The sequence below is a fragment of the Cicer arietinum genome, chromosome 5, assembly GCF_000331145.2.
Source record: "Cicer arietinum cultivar CDC Frontier isolate Library 1 chromosome 5, Cicar.CDCFrontier_v2.0, whole genome shotgun sequence".
Classification (NCBI taxonomy): Eukaryota; Viridiplantae; Streptophyta; class Magnoliopsida; order Fabales; family Fabaceae; genus Cicer; species Cicer arietinum.
This window is the reverse complement of record NC_021164.2, coordinates 66903632-66919405: the sequence shown is the minus strand read 5'-3', so window position 1 is coordinate 66919405 and position 15774 is coordinate 66903632. Positions and strand designations below refer to the sequence as shown.

Sequence of the window (15774 nt, the reverse complement as noted above, 5' to 3'; positions counted from 1 at the left end):
TTCTTTTGGTTTTACAATAATTGTGTTGATTTTCCATATATTAAAAAAAAGTGACTAAATAAAAATAGAAAATAATATTTTTATTAAATTATCTTTATCATTACTTTATTTTTTCTAAAATGATTTACTTGTTTAAAAAAAAAAATTATCTCAAAATTATTGATCCTTCCCATCTCCAGTGCACATTTTTTCTATTGTACTCTTTTATTAATTATTTTTAATATAATATATTTTATTATATATTTAAAAAGAATAATTTAATAAAAATAGTATTATTTTGTTTATTAGTACACTTTTATTAATATATATAAAATCGTAAAATGACTTAATTATATTAAAAATGAGTGATGTTAATTTAAAAATAATCCAATAAATCTTAATATTAGAAGATACATTTCAAAATAATAATCAATACTTCTTACAAATAATATAAAAGTACTCTATTATTTACTTTATTCTATGCAATTAATTGTTATTTTTTTTCTAAAAAAAATAGTTATTCACTTATGAACTAAATCTTCGGTAGAATACGCTATGAAAGTGGCGGGACCCATCTACCGCGGTTCCTTCCTGCATAGCATTTACTTCCGTGTTGTACCCACGTGCCCCAATTGTATTCTGTTTCATCAAATCAAAAAACAGAAACTAAAAGAAATGAAAACTCTATCTCTCTCTCTCTCCTATTTTTTTAAAGTTATTTTTATCCCCACGTGGTTGAATTCTCCACTCTCCTTCTTCTTTTTCTATACTCCTTCCTTCTATCTTTCTCTCAAAATATCCTTTCTTTTTCTTTGTTCTCTGCTTTCTCTACTATGCTCCAACTCAAAAATAAAATGAAATTTCAGAACTCTTTGTTTTTCTCGGTGATGATAATATTCTTATTAACCGTTATAGTTCTGGAACGCTTCACGGATTCAATCGCCGTGTATATACCTTCCGCCGCTTACGACCACGTTTTGTTCTCCGATCGGAGAAGCTGCGATCAGGAGAACAAGCAGTTAACGATCTTTCCGTGCAAAAACGAGACGCGGAGGAGAACGATGGAGACGAGCTGCGACGTGTGGAGCGAAGCGTGCTCGGAGGCGGTGTTGAGCATAGCACGGCGGCCGGAGACGGCGGAGTGGTTGAAAAGTGTTCGGAGGAAGATCCATGAAAATCCGGAGTTGGCTTTTGAGGAAATCGAGACGAGCCGTTTGATAAGAGAGGAGTTGGATCTGATGGAAGTTAGTTATCGGTTCCCTCTCGCGAAAACCGGTATTCGTGCTTGGATCGGTACTGGGGGTCCGCCTTTTGTTGCAGTTAGAGCTGACATGGATGCACTTCCCATCCAGGTTGCACTTTCTATTCCATTATTACAATCCTTTTTTTCTTTTATTATTTTATTCATTTTTCTCCATTGAAATGGTGTCTTATTGATATTGAAAAACCTAAAAAAATAAAAACAATATAATAATAACAAACGCACAATAATTTCAACTTTTATCTCAATAATAGCTGAAATTTTTCAATTGTGGTATTTTTAGCATTTCAATTGTGGTATTTTTAGCATTTTATACGGTCGTAAAAAATTATGACGATCTTTTTTCATAATTTAAAAATTTTAGTGAATTGAATTTTAAGAGACTCGAAAGAACATTTTATATTTTTCGAAAATATATTAATACAACATATATTTTAAGATATCTGATTTGACTTGTACATATAAGTAAACCTGATATTAACTTGTCTTTTTGTGTTTGACATTAATAATACACTTCAAAAAGTATGTGTCAGATTGTGTCAGATGTTTAAATCTATATATCTGGTATGAATAAATTTTCAAATGTTTTTAAGGTTTAAATTATTTTTTTAAATGATGTAAGTAATAAAATAATCTACAAAATTGGGTACCTTTATCCTAATATGTCTAATGAATTAAAAGTAGACAGAAGAGTACCATGAATTTAAAAGAGTACCCTGAAGTTAAAAGGTTAATCTTTAATTTGGGGGAAAATGTGTGATTTTTTATAATAAGTTGGAATTTAATAGCATATTGATTTGTGTATGTATCATTCTTATTTATGTGTACCATGAAATATTTAAACCTCCGTAGTAATTAAATATTGTTCCTTCTCCAATGATTAATTACTCAAGTTCTTTGCATTAATTAACAACGAAATGGCTATAATTCTTTCTGGCGAACCATAATGCCTTCTTTTATTTTTTTTATTTGTAGAAAAAAAGTTACTGATTAGCTTTATTTTGGCAACCAATGTTTATGTGAATGAATTTATTTTTCATTAAAATTATTGTTAATGTCATCATTATTAATAGAATCAAGTTAACAAATATATGAAAAAATACTTGAAAAATAATTACTACAAAAATTAAGTTAAAAAATTCATTTTTTACATTTTAATGTATAAGTTATACAAATTATAAAGTTTTATTTCACATTCGCATTCTTAATACATATCTAGCATTTCCCTTATTAATAATAATAAAGATTACTGTAGCTATTATTAATGTGTTGTTTGGAGTCATTGCTAGGAAGGGGTGGAATGGGAGTACAAGTCTAAAGTTGCCGGCAAAATGCACGCTTGTGGGCACGACGCACATGTGGCGATGCTTATTGGTGCTGCCAAGATCTTGAAAACTCGAGAGCATTTATTAAAGGTTTGTTCTTATCAAGTTACCCTCGTATTACTGCATCATACATATTACGGCATTTTCAACAAAAGAAATTAAAACATTTATATAATCTGTCAAACAAAAACAGTTACTACTTTTACAATAATCAATATAACTGCATAAGTTGATCTTTTGATCAATAAATTTGGTAGTATATCACTTTGGTTAAATTATGAAAATTAGTAGAAGCAGCATAACATTTACTAACAGTTTACATTATTTTTATAATTTTATTCTTAATAAATTTTTCAGTAAAGATTATAAATATTTTGATTAATAATTTCTTTTAATTTATTAATATTATTGCAGTATTTATTAAAGTTGACTAAATTAAAAAAAATTGTATATTTATTTGTTCAATTTTGATTTTAGTAATTAAATTAGTTGTTTTAATAATTTTAATTTTAATTTTAATTAAAATTATAACAAAAAATGTCATTTTAAAATAAACACTAAGGTAAAACTTAAAAAACTTAAGTTGTGTTAAATTCAAAATATAGCCAAAGTCAATTATAAATAACATTTTATCAAACTATTAATAATTTAACTTTAAATGTATTATAGGAGTCTCATTATCTTTTAGTAAGAGAATTATTTCGTCTTTTCATCGTACTATCTACTTAGGTATATTTCTTTTACAAAGCTTCCATCGTACTCTATGTTTTCGTTACAAATAATGTAAAATAATTATAGATATTAATAAACAAATAAATACAATTAAAAAATTGAATGACATTTGATTACAAATTAGAACTCCCACCGACAATTAGAACTAATGAAACTTCTCAAAGTGATACTTCTTCCATCTCTAAATATAAATGCTCATTTGATCACAAAATTGTCAATATAAGTTTAATTTCAAATTTATAGATACGTATTGTTTCTATGTCAAATAAATCTGTAATTAATAACACCAACTATTTTAAAATATAAAAATTCGAAATTAAATATATGCTATTATTAAAATATTTTAAATATATTTATTTATAAAATAAATACGTTAATTATACTATTAATAATTTTACTAATTTATTTTAATAAAAATAAAATATGTATATTTAGAGTAGGAGGAGGGAGTAATTGGCGTTGACAAATCTGTGTATATTTAGAGTTGGAAGGAGTAATTAGAGTTGACAATTAGTATAGGAGTACTACATTCATTGATGGTCGGTCCATTAATACCTTAGAGAACTTCGCACAACTTATTTGAATAGATATATATATCTTTGAATTTTTAAAAAGAAATTAAATTTTGGATATAAACGTGTGCATTTATGTTACTTATATATCAATTTATCGATCTTTTCCATTTATTTAATTTTATTTTTCTTTTATAAAAAAATTCAGTTTAAATAAAAAGTTTATATAATAAAGATCATTCATATAAAACTTTACATAAATTTAAAATTATTTGATATATAAACATAAACAAAAATTAACATTTTATATATTTTTATAAAACACCGATAATTTTTATAAATTTCGATAATACATCAAATGATTTTAAAATTATGTAAAATTTTATATGTATAATTTATACGATATAAATTTTTAATAAAAAATAAATAAATTAAAAAATTAAAAGAAAAAGAAAAAGAAAAATTGACAGAGATTAAAGAATATTTGAATTGAGTGGATCAAAACTCATACAAAATTTATATTGATTGATGTTATCTCAATTTCAAAAAGACTTTTACCCAATTTATTTGTCTGATTGCATATTTTATTCTTAAAAGATAGTTGTGTAGTTAATATGTTTATTTTATATAAAAAGTAATTACATTGTTCATTGTATATAATCGTATACGATATCAAATATTTACATTTTAAAATACATTAATAATATTAATTAGAATTGTATTTGAAAAAGATAATAATAATAAATTTATCAAATAAATTGAGAGCGGATTTATATTACGATTTTTTTTAAATTAGTATTTTTAATTAGTGACGAGGTGAATATCACTGTAGGTCACTTTTATTTGAAGTGCCATTTCAACCAAATGGTCAAGTTCTTTACATCTTAAATCCTCTTGCCTCTGTTAAATATTGAAACCTTTTGAATATTTTTCCAAATATGCGAGCACATATTATGTACCTATTATGTGGGTTTTTTATATAAATATTCTCTTTTTTTAATTTTAATATTAGATTGCTCCACTTCCAAAAAATAATATCAAAAAATAATATCAAAATGCGACCTCCTACTAGTTTTTTTTCTTTTTTTGAATTTTGTTATTTATTATTTATTATTGGGTATATTAGTAACGAGATTTGAACCAAAATTCTTATGTGATACTATGGATTGAATTCATAACTGCAAATTCAGTTACATATGTCACAATTATGTCCATTAACCAAAGATGCTTAAAAGTACTTATTTGGTTCTTAAATATAAACATCCTTGACAATAAATGTATCCGCAAATATAAGCTCAATTTTGAATTACTAGATATACATTAGTTATTTATTTTTCAAATAAATATTTAATTAATACTCCTAATTATTTTGGTATATCAAAAGTTAGTATTAACTATATACAAAAATAAAGAGTATTTTAGATACATCTATATATAAAATGGACACATTAATTATACTATAAATAATTTTTAATAAAAGTAAAATATACAATAAATGTATATTTAAGAACAAATGAAGTATAATTAATAGCTAAATGTTTTACGATGACTTACTCACCCAAAAAAAGTGTTTTATGACGACTTAATGGGTTCATTTGTTATAGTTTAAAAAAAATTAACTTTATATTTTTAAAAATAACTACAATGAGAACTTACTAAAAAATAATAAAATTTATTGTAAAATTATTTTTTATAAATTAAATAAAAATAATTTTAACATTTAATAACTAAGATATTTATTATTAAAAATTTTAACATAATAAAAATCATATTATTAAAAAAATGTATCTTTCAAAAATAATTTTTATAAGAATTTTCTCAAAAAATCTTTTTATTGTAATTATTTTTTAAATATTCATTATCTAAAAAAATTGTATCAAATAAATATAATACTTTAAACTATATTTTATAATAAGCTATTTAAATTGATTTTTTATTGTTAAAATTCTTATTTTTTAAAAACTATAACAAAAAGATGAAATACTGTAAAAATTATTTAAAAAAAATATAGTCTACAAACTCAATATATTTTTAAAATAATGATACTTTTTAAAATACTTTTGTATGCTAACTCAATATATTTAAAAGTATTTACGTTAATGCTCTTCATTTTTGTGTGCTAAAATAATAAAATACTTTTAAAAGAACAGTAAATATTATTATCTCTATTTCCATACATTACCCTATTAACTAAATCACATAAATTAAGTAAAGCAGTTGCGGTATTAAATTTAATGTTAATTTGATTTATTTTATTAATTTATTTTTAAAAAAAGAGAATTAATTTATAATTTTTTATTATAATATTTATTACTTATTGCATAACATATATAATATAATTAGAAACAATTTAATAAAAAAATAATTAATCCAATTAAAAAATGGAAAAGTGTCGGACATAAAAAATTCTCAAAAGGATCTTTGAATGACAGAGTATAAGGAAGGATGTTGTAATTCAAAAACTCAAACTGTTTGAAGTGCTATGCTAAACGGTAGTACAAAAAGAAATAGAAGTTGGATTTTGTTCCCAACTTACTATTGAATTGTTCTCATATACGATAAGATGACCGGTTGATTCTGCCCCGTTAATACTGAGCAAGAACATGTTCTGAGGCAATGTTCAGTGTTTATCGTAACCCTGCATACATGCAAGTACTTCTTATGAATAAAGTTGGCTTTGAATTGTATCGGCCCGAGCACGAGCTTCAATAGCGCTGCACCGCTGCCGATAAATTTTGTCGGTCAAAGAGAAATGGACGATATCATAGGGGTATTCTTTTTTATAAAAAAGAAAGGGATAGAATTAGTATGATTTTATGTATATGCTCTTTTTATAAGCACATGCCACATTTCTTCGCTAACAAAAGTAGTTGGTAAATTTAATTGTCAATTTACATTGTTCTGAAAATAATTTTTATAGTTAGATGTGTTAAATTTATTTTTTTTAAATTAAAATATGAAATAATAGTATTAATAAGGTGTATGGAAAAAATTAATAAATACAACTAGTAATTTAAAAATGGTATTTATAATTAGAGATTTTTTTAATAGTTATTTATAGTATATTTGTCTCTAATTTGTAGTGATATAATTTTTCGGTATAAAAGTATATGAAGTGATGAGGCATGTACATTTAGGATAAGAAACTAGTCTTGTTGACAAGTTAGGTTAAATATTAATCGAAAAAATTTTAAAAATATTTCGTCCATCCTTTTAACTTTTTATAATTTTTTTCTTCTAGATTACAAAGTTTAAAATACCAGCATTTATTGTTGTTTATCAAAATTGTCTTTAATTATACTCTTAGGATATAGGTTAACATTTAACATTATTTATTACAGAGAAAAAAAAACAAACAGAAAGAGATAGAAAATAGTTAAATGATATTATGAGAAAAAGATAAATAAGTATATCAAACATAGCAAAATTTACTATTTTCTTAGTATATTTATATTAAACAACTTTACAAGAACAAATTAAAATTAGTCATTTAATCATTTGATAATTTAATAAATGATATTTTTATTTTAAATACTCAACCAAGAAAACTTATGTCTCGGTTGTACTACACAAGTCAAGTCTTGCTTATATAAATAATTAGAAAGCACTGATGTCTTTGGACCCGGAGTTAACGAGAGAAAAAAAAGAAAAAAAATTTAGTGTATCACGTGGTTTATATACCGTGAGAAAGAGAATAATTAAATAGGTAGGTTAGATTGATGATTGATAAGAAGAGAAAAATTAAAATATTTAAATGGATATAAAAAAAATTTGAAATTTATATTTATCATCGTTGAAAAAAATAAGTGTAATAAACAAAAACAGTACAAAATTACTACTAACAGGCCCGATTACTCAGACATCAAATTGCATTATCGGGATTGGGTTTATATATATTTTTTATAAATGCCATAAATTGGACACTACCGTACCGATATCCGACCTGGTTCATAAGAACAATTTTTATGCCTTAAATAAATATTGAAAGAGAGAAATTGTATGACTAGACTAAACTCGGTATTCTTGTTCTGTCCATCACAGGGAACCGTTATTCTGTTATTCCAGCCAGCAGAAGAAGCTGGTAATGGCGCAAAGCGAATGATACAAGATGGTGCTTTGGATGATGTGGAGGCTATATTTGCAGTTCATGTATCCCATGAACATCCAACTTCCATAATTGGTTCAAGGCCTGGACCCCTGTTGGCTGGCTGTGGATTTTTCAGAGCCGTAATTAGTGGAAAAAGAGCCCTTGCTGCAAATCCTCACCACACTGTTGATCCAGTTTTGGCTGCTTCAGCTGCAGTTATCAGCTTACAAGGCATTGTCTCCCGCGAATCAAACCCATTAGATTCACAGGTTCATTGTCATACATACCTCATTACCAAATTCCAATCTTGTGTTCTTTAGTGGTCTTGATTCCATTTGCATACCTTCCCTAACTAACTATTTGGTTCCCTTTACAACTCAGGTTGTGTCTGTAACTTCGTTTAATGGAGGCAATAGTTATGACATGATACCGGATGCAGTGGTCATCGGCGGGACCTTCAGAGCGTTTTCTAACACCAGTTTTTACCAGCTGCTAGACAGAATACAGCAGGTTGGCAATTTTGGCTTATAAATGTACCATCATTTCTATTTCTATTATACTAACTTTGCAAATGAATGGATGAGCTTAGCATGAATCCTATTGTTGTCTTAACTCTCAAAACAGGTGATTGTGGAACAAGCTAGTGTCTACAGGTGTTTTGCAGAAGTTGACTTCTTTGAAAAGGAGTACACTATTTATCCTCCCACGGTTAATGATGACCAAATGTATGAACATGTGAAGAAGGTGTCCATCGATTTGCTGGGCAAAAAGAATTTCAGGGTAGTCCCACCTATGATGGGTGCTGAAGATTTCTCTTTTTACTCTCAGGTGGTTCCTTCAGCTTTCTTCTATATAGGGATAAGGAATGAAACACTAGGGTCTACTCACACGGGACACTCTCCACATTTCATGATTGATGAAGATGCTCTACCAATAGGAGCTGCTGTTCACGCCGCCATTGCAGAAAGGTACCTCAATGAACATGGTTGATGTTGGAAACCATTTGCATTCCACTTTGTACAAAACCGGTACACTAGTTTATCCGTCCTCCTCAAGTTCTCTGTTTATTTGTTGCTTGAGGCCAAGGAACGGAAAAACAAAACAGGTTATTATTTCCTTCTGTAGAAGGTAGGCTCAAAATAGGAAACAGAAGAAGGGAAGGGGAGGGGGTCACGATATTTGTAAAAAATCTGTTTAGGCAGACGTCCATCAGTATAAAATATTAAATAATAACTTAATTTGAGGAAATCATGGTGTAGGATTGACTTTTCCTTGATGGTATAGTATGCTACTGCTATACTGGAAAAAATGTAATGCCAGCGGACCAAGGAAAACAGAAAATGATCCAATTCAGTCTTACTAAGCCCTCGTGAGATCTGTTATTACAAAATCAAGTTGCTGTTCTACAATATTGACTATGTATCCAACTCACGAAACCTTGCACTAATGATATCCTCCACTGCATATGATTATGATTTATATACCATAAAGAAACTGCATTTTATATTACAAATAGAAGGCTAATGTACATAAACAATCACCACAAATATACGTCTTCATTTTGGCACCAAATACATTATTGTTTTATTTTTATGAGTAGAAATCGAATTCGATACTCCGAAGTTTACAACCCTCAAAGACACTCACGCACCAACTACTTGTGCTAGACGTGTTACAGGTCTAATTATTCTGCAATTGAGTACATTCCGACATTTACATAGTATTAGTTACTATGTAGTTGCATAAATTATATTGTATATAAGATAATGGGTTGACAAATCCCACAACAACACATTTTGAGAAACATATGCTGACATAAATTTTGAACCCTGCGTACCAGCAAATGCTTTGAGCTCTTTGGCCTTCTAGGATGGAAAATGGCCTATCTATTTAGCGGCTCTCACCTCTTCTCTCCACACAAACATTTGGCAGCTTGTAGAGCAAAATATGTAAGGATGATGTCAGCACCAGCTCGTCTGAGGCACAATAATGACTCCATCATAACCTTTTCTTCGTCAATCATTTTGAGAGCACCACCAGCTTTTATCATTGAGTATTCACCAGAAACCTGTTCCATGAATTAAGAAGGATTATATGAAAACAGGGGGTTTAAAATTAAATAATATAGCAAAACAAACCCGTTTGAAAACTACTCAGAAATGTATCTTATCATTCACATAAAAGTATGCCAAGGTTTTCTTGTATTGAAAGCTTTGAATTTAAGGGTAGGGTATCAAGCATCATCACATCCATAATATCTATGATAGACAACATTTGAATGTTGTATACTTGTTCCCATTCTTTACCAACTGCTTTTGTATTTTTATATTATCATGTATTTTCCACTGTCAAAAACGAAGCTCCAGACCTTGCAGATGGACCAAAGAAGAGGAAGTAAAAAAATTGATTAATCTTTCTAGAGCACAAGACCACAAACTTTTTATTACCAATAGTAGTGTTTCAAAAAACTATGATACTAGCATATCAAATAAGTTTCTTCTTCAACTTGAGCAACTTTGTATAAATATGTTATTTTGGCAGTTAATAATGTTATAAACAGCAAATGCAGTTCACATTCCCAAACTTCAAGAATCACAGAAAACCCTAGATATATTGATCATTACACAAACAAATTCCCATTCAACCATTTTTGGAAATAATTGGATAAAAAATTTATGACATGTAATAGTATAACAGCTTAAGAACTATAACCGTTGAAACAACCATAGAACAGGTGCCCCAGATTGACAGACTTCGGTTATGAGTATAGAGCATTAGAGCTTATGCAATATTCATTGGTCAGAATTAATTGAATATTTGATCAACTTTTCAGCATAAACATTTTGCCTAGTGCTAGAATGGGCCAGATATGAACCTGGTATGCTGCAATTGGCAGAGGAGAATTATCCCTAAGCAGCCTTATGATATCCAAATAAGGAAGACCGGGCTTCACCTGCACATCCAATTTTTTTAAAGTCAGAGTTTAAAAAAAGAGTATAAGATGAGTACCATGTCTAACTGTGATCATTAAACCAACCAAGAGAATATCAGCTCCTTCAGATTCATCTTCCCTCATCTCAGTCAAAGCCTCTCTGTAATTTGCTGGATTCATCTGATAGCTTTTTTTCAGACAGACCGGATTTACGGCAAAGTAAGAATCGATTTTGTGAAATAGATTAGATATTTGATAGTAAGTTCAATTTTAAGATAACACATACGTCTTCTTGTCTCCGAACCGGGGGTTTGAGTTCAATGCTTCTCTAAATGGGCCATAATATGAACTTGCATACCTGTTGGCAACGGATAAGTGACATAGTTTAGGACTGAGCTATATAACTGACAAGAAAAGGTGCAGGAAACTAATAGCAACATCCACCAATCCATCTTGTAAGTCATAATTTCTATTTTTGTGTAGAATTGGTACTCCATATCCAATGAGTAAACTCAGTAACACGTACGTAGCAATTAGCAAAAATAGTGAGATTCTCATGGCAGCAACAAGATGCATAACTAAAGGAACTTGAATGCTACGACTATGGCAGAAACGAAGATAAAATTGTTTATAACTTGCATAAGAAAGAAACCAGCTTGTGCATAATATGCCACACATTTTGAATATCTTCACTGATACTCAATGCTACAACCTACAACATAGACAGCCATTGATCGTAAGTCTAGCTCCTTCATAGAAACAGTCGCTTAAGTTTTATGCCAGATAAATGAAAACAAGACTTCCCATTGTTAGCAATTATCATTTGTCAAATTTCAAATAATTTCCTTCTCTTTTTACGAAAGTTATTTCTAAAGCTCAGGCAACTGACTAAATCTTCAGTAGTTTCCAATGCATGCTTGCATGAACAGAAAATAAGATAAGGAAAAAGAAATGGTCCGGTAATAAATTACTTTGCTGTATATGACATTATAGAAACATGCTGAAAGCCTTCAGCATCGAGAGCTGCTCGCATTGCTCCAACCCGACCATCCATCATATCACTGGGACTGACAACATCCGCTCCAGCTCGGGCCTTTCATAAAATAAAATAAACAAAATAAATCATGTTAGTGCCTTCGCTCAGATATAGAAGTGTAGCAAGAAATCCTTGGAACATAGAAGCATGTGACTATTTCACCATTTAACAATACTCAACCATTAACCTTCCTAAATAATTTGGCAAGCTGATAATTACCATTTGGCATTAATTCTTTACTCTTATATTTTATTTTTTATCCAAGGGACCAAATGCCATTTTAACCCCATTACATGAGTCAAAATCATATTTATAAGCAATTGAAATTTTGCAAAGGTGAATGTGCCTTTGAAGACCATACTGTAGGTGAGTAGTTTTTCAGGAAGCCTAAAGAAAACAATGGGTACCTGCCTATAGTTGAAGATGTACACATGAAACATGTAGTTATATTACCTGGGCTACAGCTTGTTTACAAAGCTGATGAACAGTCTCATCATTCATAATAACTCCTACAGGATATTAAGGATATAAATTTTAATTAGTACTTCATTGACTGCAATCAAGAAAGGCCACTTGCCACTTCCTTCGAGAAAGTTCAAATCATGCAGAATAGCTCTTAGGCTTGTACCCACACAAGTTCATAAACGATGGAAATAAAGCCACAAGTTAATTGTTGACAATTTCTTTTAAATATTTTTCCTGGAATAAGATTAAAGCTACGCACACTGAAAACATATTAAGCAGGTATTAAACTAAAGCTAGAAATCTGCTGCTGGCATGACTTACAAATTCCATCATCCAAATGAAAAATGTTTAGATACTTTCGAAGTGTCAGGTTGTGTCTAAAACGTGTTCCAAGCGGAACAGCCCTTTAACATCAGTGTCTGTTCTTCACATTCACAGAGCAGTTCTTATGAATTATTAAACCAATCAATTATGTTCAGTAACAAACAAGGACTGAATATAAGACTTTCAATTTTTGAGTACAAAAGACAAATCTGTTAGCATACCATCTTCTCTGACTATGCCATCATGCCCATCTGATGAATAAGGATCTAAGGCAACATCTGTGTAAATAACCTGAAGAGAAATAGAAACAGAGAGGATATTGGATTATTTTTCTGACATGCACGAAAAACTTACAACATCTCAAATCATAAAAACTATTTTCACTTACAAGATCGGGGTACTTATCCTTGAGCAACCGTATTGTTCGAGGCACTAAACCATTATCATTGTATGCTTCATCTCCTGTGGGAGACTAAAGGAGGAAACCTGTTATATTAGATTGCATATATTCTACCAAAATGTATGGTATGTAGAAGAGAGAATAGAACCTTCAAAGCATCTGGAATTTTTGGGAAGAGTACAACACTGTTAACACCAACATCCCGTGCTTTTGCAACCTGAATTACAAAATGCTCACTGAAATTAAACCAAAATTCAATAAGGAATAACAAGTATCATGTCACCATCACTCATGCGGTTCAGAAGTTAAAACGGAAAATGCTTTATGTCTGTGTTGGTCGGTACTCATCAGTTATAATATACAACAACAACAATCAAGCCTGAGTTATAATATACAACAACAATCAAGCCTTATCCCACTAAGTAGAGACGGCTAAATGGATCAAACGACGCCACAATGGTTTATCATAAAACATATCTCTATCCAGCTCATGAATCTTTAGATCTATTCTAATAGACTAATAGTTTCGCTTATAGTTTTTCTAGGCTTCTCTCTCCCTCTAGCAATTTGACTACCCTCCGTCTGATCACTCTCCATACAACAAAATATACATATCTCCTCTCCACATGTCCAAACTACCTAAGGTGAGTTTCCACCATCTTTTCTACTCTCTAATGTTGTCATTCCTAATCCTATCTCGTTTAATCATAGGAAGTAAAATACCCAGCAAAATGTGCCAATTTTCCCCGCCATGGCTTAATTCAAATTAAGTCAAACACTTAAAGGAACAATCAAATACGTTCAAACTCCTAGACCAAAATGGATATGAACCAAACTTCTAAAATGTAGCTTCAAATAATACTTGAAACCATGAAGCTAATCCATAAAGTAGGTAAGAACATTTTATCTTGTTTATCAAAGAAGTAGCACGAAAGCCAAAAGAATTAGTTGTGAATATCGGAATAAAATTATACACACAAAAAAGGTCTGCATAATCTCTCATTAAACATGCTTGTTTTACAGAAATAGACATCCTTTGCCATGATTCAGTACTACTTCATATTAGCTTGTGATTGGTCCTGCTACATTTTCAGAATCCTAATCGCTTAACAATTTCCTAAGCTAAAGTTTAAGATTCAAAACATATAAACAATGCCTGAGGTAACAAAGGGCACGAGAGTTCAAACAAAGGGAAAGAAGGGGGTCATTGAAACTGCAGATGAGTCATGAGAGTATGAGACAGAAAGAGAAGCAAATAAAAACCTCTTGTAAAAGTCCATGTCTCCAACCAAGCCTGTAGCATCCAGGCATAGCCCCAATTGGAGTGTCCTCCTCGCCTGCAAGAAGGGTTCAAATATTCTCATAATCTAAAATCAAATCATCACCAGCACACTACACAAGCACACGCAGACACTACACAGCCCAACCCATACCTACACAGCTAACAATGTATGCATATGTCCATGTATATATATATAAACTCTATAGCACCGACACCTCTGATCAAAGGTGTGTCCCTGTGTCAGCACATGTCGTGTAAGACGCCAACACCTAAATTAATTCATTTTTTCAAACTATTATTGGTGCCGTGTTGTGCTCCATGTATGTGTCAGTATTTGTTCTTCATAGTATAAGTAACAATCCTAATAAATAAATAAATAAAAACTCAAGAAGAGCAATACAAGACTAACCTTCATGTATAAAAAGTGGATACACAAAATTAGCAGGTGATAAATTTGTTTCCTGAAACGCCGATCGAAATGTAGCTGACCTGCGGTTACGACGAGGACGCCTCTGAATTGGCTGACACAAAACGGAAAAAACACGAATCATTTCATAGAAATTCACTAACAATGCAAAACACGAAGATAATTTTGCAATTAAGCAATTAATCAATTAAAAACACTCACAAGTGAAGGTACCACCGGGGTTCCGACGGGTACCGCCGGTGTAGGCGGTACAGGAGGCGCCTCCGGAAATTTACCGGCAACAACGGCGGCCTCGAATTCGGAGTCGCTAGCTCTGACGGTGAAGAGACGCGGAAGGCGGTGGTTTGGTGCAGAAAGGGGAGAAGAAGATAAATAAGAAATGTTGGTTGGTGGTGATTTAAGATCGACGTAGGTTTGGCAATTGAAGGTTAAGGATGCGTTTGGAATAGTCGAAGAAGCCATCATTATTGGGATCGAAGATTTAGGCTTCGGAATGTGAAAGCAAGCATCTGATGAGAAAATTATATTGATGAGGAAATAAATATAACCAATAAGGAGCTGCTGGGAAAGGATAAAGTGCATACATGATTCTCCTATTCCCAATATTTTATTCTATTTCCCTTTCTGCCCTCAAATCAAAGGATTCCTTCCATTTTCAATTATATTATTTTTTACATGCAAATTATATAAATATTATAAGTTAAGTTAGTAAATTGATAGGGTAGTTGTCTACTTAGATCTCTTCTAAATTGACAAATTAGCCTTTAAAATTATAAGCTTCGGTTAAATGAATTCTTGAATTTTTATAAATTCACAAATATATAATTGAAATTGTAAAATTTTAATTAAAATAATTTTAAAATTTTATCGGTAATATGATATGTTAATTGAATAAGTGACTCATCTGCATTGATCTCGTATAAAATTTATCACAATATAAACTAATTTTTTTATGAAATTTAAATCTTTCACAGACTAATTTGTCAATAATTAGTTCACGTACAATTATAAT

General features: G+C 30.2%; 2 protein-coding genes across 2 annotated transcripts; one reads left to right on the top strand and one right to left on the bottom strand.

Moving 5' to 3' along the window:
* The first annotated feature begins 693 nt into the window (after window positions 1-693).
* Window positions 694-9144, top strand: LOC101513810 (IAA-amino acid hydrolase ILR1-like 6). Its single transcript, XM_004502435.4, has 5 exons — window positions 694-1331; window positions 2530-2655; window positions 7851-8165; window positions 8278-8406; window positions 8521-9144. The coding sequence occupies exons 1-5, from the start codon at window positions 813-815 to the stop codon at window positions 8884-8886; spliced, it is 1455 nt and encodes a 484-aa protein (XP_004502492.1). The 5' UTR covers window positions 694-812; the 3' UTR covers window positions 8887-9144.
* Window positions 9145-9422: 278 nt separating this feature from the next.
* LOC101513506 (delta-aminolevulinic acid dehydratase, chloroplastic) lies at window positions 9423-15309 on the bottom strand. Its single transcript, XM_004502434.4, has 12 exons — window positions 14964-15309; window positions 14745-14856; window positions 14317-14390; window positions 13202-13270; window positions 13042-13125; window positions 12875-12944; window positions 12318-12373; window positions 11800-11921; window positions 11115-11186; window positions 10934-11015; window positions 10772-10849; window positions 9423-9964 (listed from the first exon to the last, which is right to left on the bottom strand). Exons 1-12 carry the CDS (start codon window positions 15225-15227, stop codon window positions 9797-9799), a joined length of 1251 nt encoding a protein of 416 aa, XP_004502491.2. The 5' UTR covers window positions 15228-15309; the 3' UTR covers window positions 9423-9796.
* Between the last annotated feature and the right edge of the window lie 465 nt (window positions 15310-15774).

Excerpts from the sequence above, each read along its gene's own strand:
- LOC101513810 (XM_004502435.4), top strand. The coding sequence starts at position 813 with ATGCTCCAACTCAAAAATAAAATGAAATTTCAGAACTCTTTGTTTTTC. Across the intron at positions 2,656-7,850 it reads CTCGAGAGCATTTATTAAAG|GGAACCGTTATTCTGTTATT; the intron begins GTTTGTTCTTAT and ends TGTCCATCACAG. Across the intron at positions 8,407-8,520 it reads TGCTAGACAGAATACAGCAG|GTGATTGTGGAACAAGCTAG; the intron begins GTTGGCAATTTT and ends CTCTCAAAACAG.
- LOC101513506 (XM_004502434.4), bottom strand. The coding sequence starts at position 15,227 with ATGATGGCTTCTTCGACTATTCCAAACGCATCCTTAACCTTCAATTGC. Across the intron at positions 12,374-12,874 it reads TGGCATAGTCAGAGAAGATG|GAGTTATTATGAATGATGAG; the intron begins GTATGCTAACAG and ends AATATCCTGTAG. Across the intron at positions 11,187-11,799 it reads ATAATGTCATATACAGCAAA|GTATGCAAGTTCATATTATG; the intron begins GTAATTTATTAC and ends CGTTGCCAACAG.